We start from the raw sequence: 12,896 nt of genomic DNA on the forward strand, positions 1-12,896 counted from the left end.
GTCTAATACTCTCTCTATACCAGCCCCAGTCTAACACTGTATACCAGTCTCAGTCTAATACTCTCTCCATACCAGCCCCAGTCTAACACTGTATACCAGTCTCAGTCTAATACTCTCTCTATACCAGCCCCAGTCTAACACTGTATACCAGTCTCAGTCTAATACTCTCTCGATACCAGCCCCAGTCTAACACTGTATACCAGTCTCAGTCTAATACTCTCTATACCAGCCCCAGTCTAACACTGTATACCAGTCTCAGTCTAATACTCTCTCTATACCAGCCCCAGTCTAACACTGTATACCAGTCTCAGTCTAATACTCTCTCTATACCAGCCCCAGTCTAACACTGTATACCAGTCTCAGTCTAATATTCTTTCTATACCAGCCCCAGTCTAACACTGTATACCAGTCTCAGTCTAATACTCTCTCTATACCAGCCCCAGTCTAACACTGTATACCAGTCTCAGTCTAATACTCTCTCTATACCAGTCCCAGTCTAACACTGTATACCAGTCTCAGTCTAATACTCTCTCTGTACCAGCCCCAGTCTAACACTGTATACCAGTCTCAGTCTAATACTCTTTCTATACCAGCCCCAGTCTAACACTGTATACCAGTCTCAGTCTAATACTCTCTCTATACCAGCCCCAGTCTACCACTGTATACCAGTCTCAGTCTAATACTCTCTCTATACCAGCCCCAGTCTAACACTGTATACCAGTCTCAGTCTAATACTCTCTCTATACCAGCCCCAGTCTAACACTGTATACCAGTCTCAGTCTAATACTCTCTCTATACCAGCCCCAGTCTAACACTGTATACCAGTCTCAGTCTAATACTCTTTCTATACCAGCCCCAGTCTAACACTGTATGCCAGTCTCAGTCTAATACTCTCTCTATACCAGCCCCAGTCTAACACTGTATACCAGTCTCAGTCTAATACTCTCTCTATACCAGCCCCAGTCTACCACTGTATACCAGTCTCAGTCTAATACTCTCTCTATACCAGCCCCAGTCTAACACTGTATACCAGTCTCAGTCTAATACTCTCTCTATACCAGCCCCAGTCTAACACTGTATACCAGTCTCAGTCTAATACTCTTTCTATACCAGCCCCAGTCTTAACACTAGGCCCCATCACTATCAATAATTATTTTCACTTGCTATAAATACACTTTTCACTCAAAAATGCCTAATCTACTAAGTTACTATTAGTACAATTAAATATAAGTAAAAATCTGAGTGGATTTATCTATAACGGACCCTTAAATAATTCACAACTATCTCAGCTTGATTTTTTTAGCTGCCTCAACCCTTCCTCCGAACTTCAAAATGGCGTCCATAGTGTCCAGTTCGGTCAGGAAAGCCCGGGAAAAGCAACTATTGTCCAGCGATATTCTCGGCGAGCGATCAGCCTGGCGATGTGATGGCGATGTGTCGGAACTTCAAGTTGGCGATGTGTGGCCGATCAGCTTGGCGATTAGCTCGGCAAAGTGAGCCGAAACTTGGGGGCTTATTTTTCCGGCGATATTGAGGCCTGAATTTTCATTTTTTTGCTCAAAATGAGCGATAGAGGTCCATTTTGGGCGATATATGGACGATGTGAAGTGGAAAGTCTAGCCCATAGATTTTGGGACGATCGGGAAGTCAAGGGATATCTGTATAGTGCGGGAAGGTGGAGTTTAGGTCAGAAGATCAGCCATGATCCTATTGAATAGTGGAACAGGCTCAAGGGGCCAAATGGCCTACTCCTGCTCCTAATTCTTATGTTCTGATGTCATTATGTTTTTCCACAGAGGACAATGTGGCACTGAAGGGGACTGCGACCCAATCTGACACATCTCACTCAGCAGGTGCCTCTCGAGCCATTGACAGCAATGCAGACACGCAGTGGGCTGGGAAATCGTGCACGCACACCCCTATACAGGATGACCCGTGGTGGAGAGTGGATTTAAAGGACACGTACCGCGTGTCTACAGTAATCATCACTAACAGAGCCGACTGCTGCTCGGAACGGCTGTCAGGAGCGGAGATTCACATCGGGAGCTCGCTGGAGAATAACGGAAATTCCAACCCACTGTAACTATACAGCAGCAAGCGCTGCACTTTTAAAGCTGTACATTTATGTTGCATGTTTGTTCAGGAAGTTTAATCATGACTGATGTATTGACGAGTATGGGGGGCAAATGGTGGTCGGAGATTTCCGTCGTACGAACGCATCCGACCACTAGTTACAGCCTGCCAACCTGAAAATGACCCGTTTATTCCTACTCACTGTTTTCTGTCCATTAACTAATCCTCAATCCCCCAATCCCATGAGCTTTAATGTTGCGTAATAACCTCTTGTGTGGCATCTTCTCGAATGCATTCTGAATATCCAAAAACCCCACATCCACTGGATCCCCCTTATCTATTCTGCAAGTTACACCCTCAAAAAACTTACATATTTTGCAAGCATGATTTCCATTTCACAAATTGACTTCCAATCCTATTATTTTCTTCTAAGTGCCCTGTTACCACGTCCATAATTATAGATTCTGTTAAGCTCATAATAAAGTAATGCAACTGAGTACTGTAGACAATGAGTAAGTGTGACCTTAGCTCCTTTATTCAAACTCCAGAGTACTGGTACAGCATGGAGGCCTGCTTATATACAGTGCTCCCAAGGGATGCTGAGATCCTTGGGACTCCAACAGGTGGGCCTTCTGGTGGTGGTATGAAACAAGTTGCTTAGGCTTGCATACATAACCTCACTCCCTCGTAAAGTCAATAGTACACTTATTTACAGGGTGAGACGATCTGGGGCTTTTCGCTCCCTTGTCGATCGTCTCGGTACAAATGCATGTGTGGGTGAGTTGTTTGGTTCTTCGCTGGGCTGCTGAGCAGCTGGCCTTGCCGGGCTGCTGGGGATGGTAAGTTCAGCTTCATGGTCAACCCTGTGTGTGTGTGTTGGAGGGTCGAACTTGGTGATGTCTCTTCGGGTTGCTCATGGCTGTTTATTAATCATTTGGTTTGGTCCGAATGCTTTCTGCAAGTTAGTCCATTGGCAAGTTTGACCTGAAACACCCTACTCCCTTCTTTAGCTATGACAGTGCCAGCAAGCCATTTGGGACCATGTCCATAGTTGAGTACAAATACAGGGTCATTGACTTCAATATCGCGTGACATCTTTGCGCGATCATGGTACATGCTTTGTTGATGCCACCTGCCCGTGCCGTGATCATGGAGATCAGGGTGGACAAGAGAGAGCCTTGTTTTGAGCGCCCTGTTCATGAGCAGCTCAGGTGGGGGTACCCCGGTGAGCGAGTGGGGTCTGGTGCGGTAGCTGAGCAGGACTCGGGACAGGAGGGTCTGCAGGGAGCCTCCCGACACACATTTCAAGCTTTGCTTGATGATTTGGACTGCCCGTTCTGCCTGGCCATTGGATGCAGGCTTGAACGGGGCAGATGTGACATGCTTGATCCCATTGCGGGTCCTGAATTCCTTCATTTCAGCACTGGTGAAGCACGGCCCATTGTTGCTAACAAGGACATCAGGCAGGCTGTGCGTGGCAAACATAGCTCGTAGGCTTTCGATGGTGGCAGTGGACGTGCTTACAGACATTATTACACATTCAATCCATTTTGAATAAGCATCCACAACAACCAAAATCATTTTGCCAAGAAACGGGCGTGCAAATTCAACGTGGATCCTAGACCACGGTTTGGAGGGCCATGACCACAAACTTAGCAGTGCCTCTCTGGGTGCATTGCTCAGTTGAGAGCAAGTGTTACATTGGTGCACGCATGACTCTAAATCTGAGTCGATGCCAGGCCACCACACATGGGATCTGGCTATAGCTTTCATCATTACTATGCCTGGGTGGGTACTGTGTAGCTTGCGTATGATCATTTCCATGACTTTCTTAGGCAAAACCACGTGATTACCCCACAAAAGACAGTCCACCTGTATGGACATTTCGACTTTGCACCGCTGGAACGGCTTGATCTATTCATGCATCTCCGCGGGGATGCTGGACCAGCTACCATGGAGGACACAGTTTTTTACAAGGGACAGTAAAGGATCATGGCTGGTCCAGATCCTGATCTGGCGGGCTGTAACGGGTGACTTTTCATTTTCAAATGAATCCATCACCAAAAGCAAGTCTGCAGGCTGTGCCATTTCCACCCCGGTGGTGGGCAATGGTAGCCAACTGAGAGCATCAGCACAGTTCTCTGTGCCTGGACTGTGGCGGATTACATAGTTGTATGCAGACAGCGTGAGTGCCCATCTTTGGATGCGGGCAGAGGCATTGGTGTTAATCTCTATGCTCTCTGGGAATAGCGATATGAGCGACTTATGGTCAGTTTCTAGCTCAAACTTGAGACCAAACAGATACTGGTGCATTTTTTTCCCCCCGTAAATGCATGCTAGAGCTTCTTTTTCAATCGTGCTGTGGGCCCTTTCAGCCTTGGACAAACTCCTGGATGCATAGGCGACCGGTTGCAATGTTCCCGATTCGTTAGCTCGTTGTAACACACACCCGACCCCATATGAAGACGCATCGCAAGCTAGCACGTAAACGTTTACATGGGTTATACAGAACAAGCAGTTTGTTGGAACAGAACAGATTTCTGGCTTTCTCATAAGCAGTCTCTTGTGATTTCCCCCATACCCAGTCATCTATCTTGCGTAGTAGCACATGTCGGGGTTCCAGCAAGGTGCTTAACCCGGGTAGGAAATTACCGAAATAGTTGAGGAGGCCCAGGAACGACCGCAGCTCCGTCACGTTCTGTGGTCTCGGCGCGTACTTGATGACCTCCATCTTGGCGGCGATGGGTCTGATGCCGTCTGCTGCAATTCTTCTCCCTAAGAACTCAACCTCTGGCACCAGGAAAACACACTTTGAGCATTTCAACCTGAGTCCCATGCGATCTAGCCGACTTAGAACCTCTTCCAGGTTCTTCAAGTGTTCGATGGTGTCCTGACCTGTGACCAGTATGTCGTCCTGGAAAACCACGGTGCGCGGAACCGACTTTAGCAGGCTCTCCATGTTCCTTTGAAAAATTGCCGCAGCCGATCAAATCCTAAACGGGCATCTATTGTCGATGAATAGACCTTTGTGCATGTTGACACAGGTGAGGCCTTTCGAAGATTCCGGCAGCTCCTGCGTCATGTAGGCCGAGATCAGGTCCAACTTGGTGAACGTCTTTCCTCCAGCCAGGGATGCAAATAGGTCGTCTGCCTTGGGTAGCGGGTAATGGTCCTGGAGTGAAAAACGGTTAATCGTTACTTTATAGTCCCCACAAATTCTGACCGTGCTGTCGCCCTTGAGAACCGGAACAATCAGACTGGCTCACTCGTTGAACTCCACCGGTGCGATGATGCCTTCTCGCTGCAACCTGTCAGCTCAATTTCCACTTTCTCTTGCATCACATATGGCACCATCCGTGCCTTGTGGTGGATGGGTCGTGTACCTTCGCCCCCGAGAAACTTCTAATGCCTGGCTCAAACAATGACGGGAACCTGCTCAGAACCTGGGCACATGAGGCATCGTCAACGGACGAGAGCGCTCGGATGTCGTCCCAGTTCCTGCGGATTTTTCCCAGCCAGCTTCTGCTGAACAGTGTGGGGCCATCTCCTGGTACAATCCATAGTGGGAGTTCGTGCACTGCTCAATCATAGGAGACTTTTACTGCTGCGCTACCAATAACAGGGATCAGCTCTTTAGTGTAAGTTCTCAGCCTGGTGTGAATGGGGCTGAGTTTAGGTCTGTGTGTTGTTGCACCTCAGCTGTCGAAGGCCTTTTTGCTCATGATAGACTGACTCACACCCGTGTCCAGTTCCATGGATACTGGAATTCCATTCAGTTCAACTATTCTGCTAGATACACCCTCAAAAAACTAACAGATTTTGCAAGCATGATTTCCATTTCATAAATCCGCATTGACTGCCCAATCCTATTATTATTTTCGAAGTGCCCTGTTACCATTCCATAATAATAGATTCGAGCATTTCCCTACTTCTGATGTCAGCTGGTCTGTAGTTTCCTGTTTTCTCTCTCGCTCCTTTCTCACATCGATCGATCCATGAAACTCAAAGAGTGGGCCACAACATTCAGTTGGAATCTGTATTGTAAACTCCCAACAGACCCTGGCTCTGGCAAAATACATTTTAAAACCACTACAACAACAACTTGCATTTATATAGCACATTTAACATAGTAACAAGTCCCAAAGCACTTCACAGGAGCGATTATCAAACAAAATTTGAAACTGAGCCACATAAGGAGATAATAGGACAGGTGGGTAGGTTTCACGGAGCTTTTTAACAGAGGCGAGAGAGGTCGAGAGATGGAGAGGTTTAAGGAGGAGGTCCCAGAGTTTAGGGCCCAGGCAGCTGAGGACACACTGCCTCTGGTGAAGGGATTAAAATTCGGGGGATGCTCAAGAGGCCGAATTGGAGGAGCACAGCGATCTCAGAGGGTTGTAAGAGTGGAGGAGGTTACAGAGATAGGAAGGGGCGAGGCCATGGAGGGATCTGAACACGAGGATGTGAATTTTAAAATCCTTCCTAAAATGTCCCGCCCACTTTATTGATATATGTTTCCCCAAGCTCCCTTTATTTGCACCAGAGGGTTTGTTACCAGGAGTCCTTTGAGACCAGAGGCCTGGACTAATAATCTAGAGAACGTGAGTTCAAATCCCTCCGTGGCAGTTTGAGAATCTGAATTGAAATTGATAGAAAAAGCTGGGATCAGTAAAAGTGACCATTTACTGTCGGATTGGGATAAAAACCCAACTGGGTCACTAATGTCCTTCAGGGAAGGAAACCTGCCGTCCTTACCCGGTCTGGGCCTACATGTGACTCCAGTCCCACACCAACAAGGTTGACTATAACTGCCTCCTGAAGCGGCCCAGCGGGGCCCTCAGTTTGTATCAAACTGCACTGCAGCGGTTCAAGAAGGCCCACCACCCCTTCTCAGGGCAACTCGGGATGGGCAATAAATGCCGGCCTTGCCAGCGACGCCCACATCCCGAGAATGGATTTTCTTCACAATGCGGAACTCCGGTGCATTTGGCTAGTAATAGTGCTTAATTTATTCTCTTTCAGATGTGGAACGATCGGCTTGAGTTTAGATATAAAACCATTGTCTTTTGACTGCAAAGGAACTGTGGGTCAATATGTGAATATCATCATCCCAGGAAGAGGAAAAATCCTGACCCTTTGTGAGGTTGAGGTCTATGGGTCGAAGGAGAGGCGATATGGTAAAAATGCTTAAAAATCTGTCGGATTTGGACAAATTGCATCCAAGTATAAAACGAGAGACTTGCATTGTTATAGCGCCTTTCACGACCTCAGGACCTTCCAAAGTGCTTCACAGCCAATGAAATACTTTGAAAGAGTAGTCTCCTTTGTAGGTAGGAAATACAGCAGTCCATTTGCGCGCTGCAAGATCCCACGAATAGCAAAGTGATCATGACAGTATTATCTGTCTCAGCGATGATGATTCGGAGATACATTTTGGGCAGGATGCCAGTGAGAACTCTCCTGCTCCTTTTTGAATAGTGGCCGTGGGTTCTTTTACATCCACCTGAGAGAGCAGGTACCGAGTACTGCCCCTCTGACAGTGCAGTGCTCCCTCAGTACTGCGCCTTCGACAGTGCAGTTTCTCTCAGTACTGCGCCTTCGACAGTGCAGTGCTCCCTCAGTACTAAGCCTTCGACAGTGCATCGCTCCCTCAGTATTGCTCCTCCGACAGTGCAGCGCTATCTCAGTGCTGCCCCTCCAACAGTGCAGCACTCTCTTAGTGCTGCCCCCCTGACAGTGCAGCACTCCCTCAGTACTGCTACTCCGACAGTGCTGCGCTCCCTCAGCACTGCCCGTCCGACAGTGCAGCACACACTCAGTACTGCCCCTCTGACAGTGCAAAGCTCCCCCAGCACTGCCCCTCCAAAATTGAAGCACTCCCTCTATCCTGTCCCTCCGACAGTGCAGCGCTCCCTCAGTACTGAACCGCTGACAGTACAGCGCTCCCTCAATACTGTTGCTCCACTGACAGTACCATCATCATAGGCAGTCCCTCGGAATCTTTGAGTGAGTTCTTTGGTGGCTGAACAGTCCAATACGAGAGCCACAGACCCTGTCACAGGTGGGACAGACATTCGTCGGGGAAAGGCGAGTGGGACTGGTTTGCCGCACGCTCCTTCCGCTGCCTGCGCTTGACCTCTTCACGCTCGCGGCGTTGAGATTCGAAGAGATCAACGCCCTCCCGGATGCACTTTCTCCTTTTAGGGCAGCCTTCGGCCAGGGACACCCAGCTGCCGTTGGGGATGTTGCACTTTACCAGGGAGGCTTTGAGGGTGTCCTTGTAACGTTTACGCTGCCCACCTTTGGCCCATTTGCCGTGAAGGAGCTCCGCATAGAGCAATTGCTCAGGGAGTCTCGTGTTTGGCATGCGAACTATGTGGCCTGCCCAGCGAAGTTGATCGAGTGTGGTCAGTGCTTTAATGCTGGGGATGTTAGCCTGGGCGAGGACACTAATGTTGGTGCGTCTGTCCTCCAAGGGTATTTGTAGGATCTTGCAGAGACATCATTGGCGATATATCTTCACCGACTTGAGGTGTCTTCTGTGCATCGTCCATGCCTCTGATCCATACAGGAGGGCGGGTATTACTACAGTCCTGTAGACCATGAGCTTGGTGGTAGATTTGAGGGCCTGGTCTTCGAACACTCTTTTCCTCAGGCGGCCAAAGGCTGCATTGGCGCACTGGAGGCGATGTTGAATCTCCGTATCAATGTCTGTCTTTGTTGATAAGAGGCTCCCGAGGTATGGGAAGTGGTCCACGTTGTCCAGGGCCGCGCCGTGATGACTGGGGTCAGTGCTGTGTGGCGAGGACAGACTGGTGAGGGACCTTTGTCTTATGGATGTTAAGCGTAAGGCCTATGCTTTCATATGCCTCGGTGAATACATCGACTATATCTTGGAGTTCAGCCACACAGACGCAGCCGTCGTCCGTGTACTGCAGCTCAACGACAGAGATTGGGGTGATGTTGGACTTGGCCTGGAGGCGGCGTAGGTTAAACAGCTTCCCACTGGTTCTGTAATTTAGTTCTTGTTGACTGTGAGGTGGAGCATGGCAGTGAGGAAGATTGAGAAAAGAGTTGGTGCGATGATGCAGCACTGTTTGACCCCGGTCTGGACGTGGATTGGGTCTGTAATGGAACCGCTGGTAAGGATCACAGCCTGCATGTCATCGTGGAGCAGGCGAAGGATGTTGACAAACTTTTGGGGGCATCGAAAACGCAGGAGGATGCTCCATAAGCCTTCAAGGTTGACAGTATCAAAGGCCTTTATAAAATTGAAAAAGGCCATGTATAAGGGCTGGCTGGCACTGCTCCCTGCATTTTTCCTTCAGCTGTCGCACTGCAAAGATCATGTCCATTGTGCCCAGTAGGGGGCGAAATCCGCACTGTTATTCCGGAAGGAGCTACTCAACCACAGGAGGAAGACGGTTGAGGAGCACTCTAGCGACAACTTTCCCAGTGGCTGATAGCAGGGAAATTACTCTACAGTTGCCGCAGTCGGACTTAGAAACATAGAAACATAGAAAATAGGTGCAGGAGTAGGCCATTCGGCCCTTCTAGCCTGCACCGCCATTCAATGAGTTCATGGCTGAACATTCAACTTCAGTACCCCATTCCTGCTTTCTCGCCATACCCCTTGATCCCCCTAGCAGTAAGGACCTCATCTAACTCCTTTTTGAATATATTTAGTGAATTGGCCTCAACAACTTTCTGTGGTAGAGAATTCCACAGGTTCACCACTCTCTGGGTGAAGAAGTTCCTCCGCATCTCGGTCCTAAATGGCTTACCCCTTATCCTTAGACTGTGACCCCTGGTTCTGGACTTCCCCAACATTGGGAACATTCTTCCTGCATCTAACCTGTCTAACCCCGTCAGAATTTTATATGTTTCTATGAGGTCCCCTCTCATTCTTCTGAACTCCAGTGAATACAAGCCCAGTTGATCCAGTCTTTCTTGATAGGTCAGTCCCGCCATCCCGGGAATCAGTCTGGTGAACCTTCGCTGCACTCCCTCAATAGCAAGAATGTCCTTCCTCAGGTTAGGAGACCAAAACTGTACACAATACTCCAGGTGTGGCCTCACCAATGCCCTGTACAACTGTAGCAACACCTCCCTGCCCCTGTACTCAAATCCCCTTGCTATGAAGGCCAACATGCCATTTGCTTTCTTAACCGCCTGCTGCACCTGCATGCCAACCTTCAATGTTCCCCTTTTTAAAGATGGTCACAATCACTGCATCTCTGAGATCTCCCGGCATGCTCTCTTCCCTCCAAATGAGAGAGGTGAGGTCACGTATCTGCGCCAACAGCACCTCTCCATCATACTTCAGCGCCTCAGCAGGAATTCCATCCGTATCCATAGCATTGTTGTTCTTGAGCTGTTTTATGGCTTTGCCTAGCTCATGCAACATTGGAGTTTCACTGAGGCGGTGGCGGGTCGCATCTGCGCGATGGAATTGAGAACACTTGAGTCAAAGGCAGAGTCTCGATTGTGGAGATCTTCAAAGTGCTCCTTCCAGCGGGCCCTGACAGCCTCGGTGTCCTTGATGAGTGTTTCCTCGTTCTTGGCCAGGAGTGGGGTGGGGACTTGGTAGTTTGGACCGTAGGTGGCCTTGACTGCAATGAAGAATCCTCGCATATCGTGGCTGTTGGCCAGTTGTTGCATCACCTGTGCTTTCCCTATCCACCACCTGTTCTTTAGATCCCGGGATTTTTGTTGGACCTCAGCCTTGAGCCGTCCAACGTTGCTTTGCAGCTCCCGAGATGGGTTGTTGCTTGAGGCTCAGAAATGCTCTGTGCTTACGATCTATTAGTACTTGAGTCTCCTGATCATTTTCATCAAACCAGTCCTGGTGTTTTCACAGGCACTGGTTATGGAGACCTGGAGGACAGACCAAGCGCTGTGGGCATTCAGCATCTCAGGGTCATCAAGGCATGGCAGATTAGCTGAGGCGCTGGCTGTATAGGGCTCTCTTGGCTAGGTCTTTAAATGCCACAGCATGAACTTTTTTGCGGCACTGCTTCTGCTGTGGGGCTATGTTTATATCGCTGATGGATCGGATTAGGTGGTGGTCCGTCCAGCAGACGTCAGCTCCTGTATGTCACGTTATTCGCACATCCTTGCGATCCCTGGTTCGGACGATGACATAGTCGAGCAGGTGCCAGTGTTTGGAGCGAGGGTGTTGCCACGATGTCTTATATTTGTCCCTCTGGCAGAACAGGATGTTGGTGATAGGAGTTCGTGTTCTGGACATTTTGTCAGGAGTAGGGTACCGCTGGAGTTAGCTTTCCCTACCCACTCTCTGCCAATCACGCCTCCCCAAAGGGCTGTGTCTTTGCTGACCCTGGCATTAAAGTCACCTAGGAGGATCAATTTGTCGCCCATGGGGACATGGGACAGGGATGTCTCAAGGTTGGAATAAAAACCCTCTTTTGCCTTATCCGTTGCATCGAGTGTTGGGGCAGATGCACTGATGACTGTGGCGCACTGGTTCCGGGATAGGGTAAGTCAAAGAGTCATGAGGCATTCGTTAACCCCGAGGCGGTCGACCAGTTCATTTTTGACGACAAAGCCGACTCCATGAAGGCGCCGTTCTTCCTCTGGTTTTCCTTTCCAGAAAAAGTGTAACCTCCACCATGTTCCTTGAGCTGGCCTTCCCCTGCCCGCCGGGTCTCGCTTAGGGCGACAATATCAATGTCAAAACGTCTAAGTTCCCGGGCAACAATGGCGGTGCGGCGCTCCGGCCTGATGCTATTGGAGTTGTCCATGAGGGTCCTGACGTTCCAGGTCCCGAACTTCATATTAGCGAAGTGGAAGATGCCTGTGCATGAGTTCTTTTAATGTGTGGTGGTCGCTGCACATCGGCAACCACACAATCTTAGCTGAGCAAGGTCTTGGTCCAGTGACAAGGGGGTCCAAGACGACTGGAGAACAGGCACTGCTATAGAAGCCTATTTGCCTACGGCGAGGTGTTGGCGCCGAGTAGCGCCATTGATGGTAGATGGCCCGAGGCTTGGTTGGGGGGCAGCATTAGGAAGGTCAGCTGTCCGCAGGGGATCCGAAGGATGCTTTGGAGAGTTTCTTCCAAGGTTAAAAATTTCCCCAAAGGTTTCCAAGTTGTTTTAAAGGTTTAAGTGTTTAAAAGTATTTCCGAATTATTAAAAAGAAGTTCGACAGGTTGATTGAGGATTTAATAAATCGATAAAATTGATTTAAAATGTCTAAAATGTAAATCAAGTTGTTTAAAGATTAGAAAAAAAAAGAAAAAAGTTCTCCAAGTTGATTAAAAATGTAAGAGATTTCCCGAATTGTTTAAGAAGTTTAAAAGTTAATTAAAAGTTTAAAAGATTGAGTCCCTTCGGCCGGTTCAGCGCCGGCCCCGGAATCCCTTCGGCCGATTTGACACCGGCTCCGGAGTTCCTTCAACCGGCCGAAGGAACTCCGAAGCCAGCGTCGAACAAGCTGAAAGGACTCAATTTTTAAACTTTTAATCAACTTTTAAACTTCCTAAACAATTCGGGAAAACTCTTAAGTTTTTAATCAACTTGGAGAACTTTTTTCTCAACTTGGAGTCCCTTCGGCCGGTTGAACACCGGCCCCAGAGTCCCTTCGGCCGGTTCGATGCCGGCCCCAGAGTCCCTTCGGCCGGTTGAACGCCGGCCCCAGAGTCCCTTCGGCTGGTTGAACGCCGGCCCCAGAGTCCCTTCGGCCGGTTCGATGCCGGCCCCAGAGTCCCTTCGGCCGGTTGAACGCCGGCCCCAGAGTCCCTTCGGCTGGTTGAACGCCGGCCCCAGAGTCCCTTCGGCCGGTTGAACGCCGGCCCCAGAGTC

General features: G+C 49.1%; 1 protein-coding gene across 10 annotated transcripts in view; it reads left to right on the top strand.

Moving 5' to 3' along the window:
- The window catches only part of LOC139254651 (uncharacterized), a 228,861-nt gene that overhangs the window by 167,897 nt on the left and 48,068 nt on the right, over window positions 1-12,896 (top strand). For all 10 annotated transcript variants that reach the window (XM_070873776.1, XM_070873775.1, XM_070873774.1 and 7 more), the window contains 2 exons: window positions 1,797-2,079; window positions 7,093-7,247. In XM_070873776.1, coding sequence (XP_070729877.1) covers window positions 1,797-2,079; window positions 7,093-7,247 — 438 coding nt within the window. The remainder of the gene's footprint in view (window positions 1-1,796; window positions 2,080-7,092; window positions 7,248-12,896) is intronic.

This window comes from Pristiophorus japonicus, unplaced genomic scaffold (assembly GCF_044704955.1).
Source record: "Pristiophorus japonicus isolate sPriJap1 unplaced genomic scaffold, sPriJap1.hap1 HAP1_SCAFFOLD_567, whole genome shotgun sequence".
Taxonomy (NCBI): domain Eukaryota; kingdom Metazoa; phylum Chordata; class Chondrichthyes; family Pristiophoridae; genus Pristiophorus; species Pristiophorus japonicus.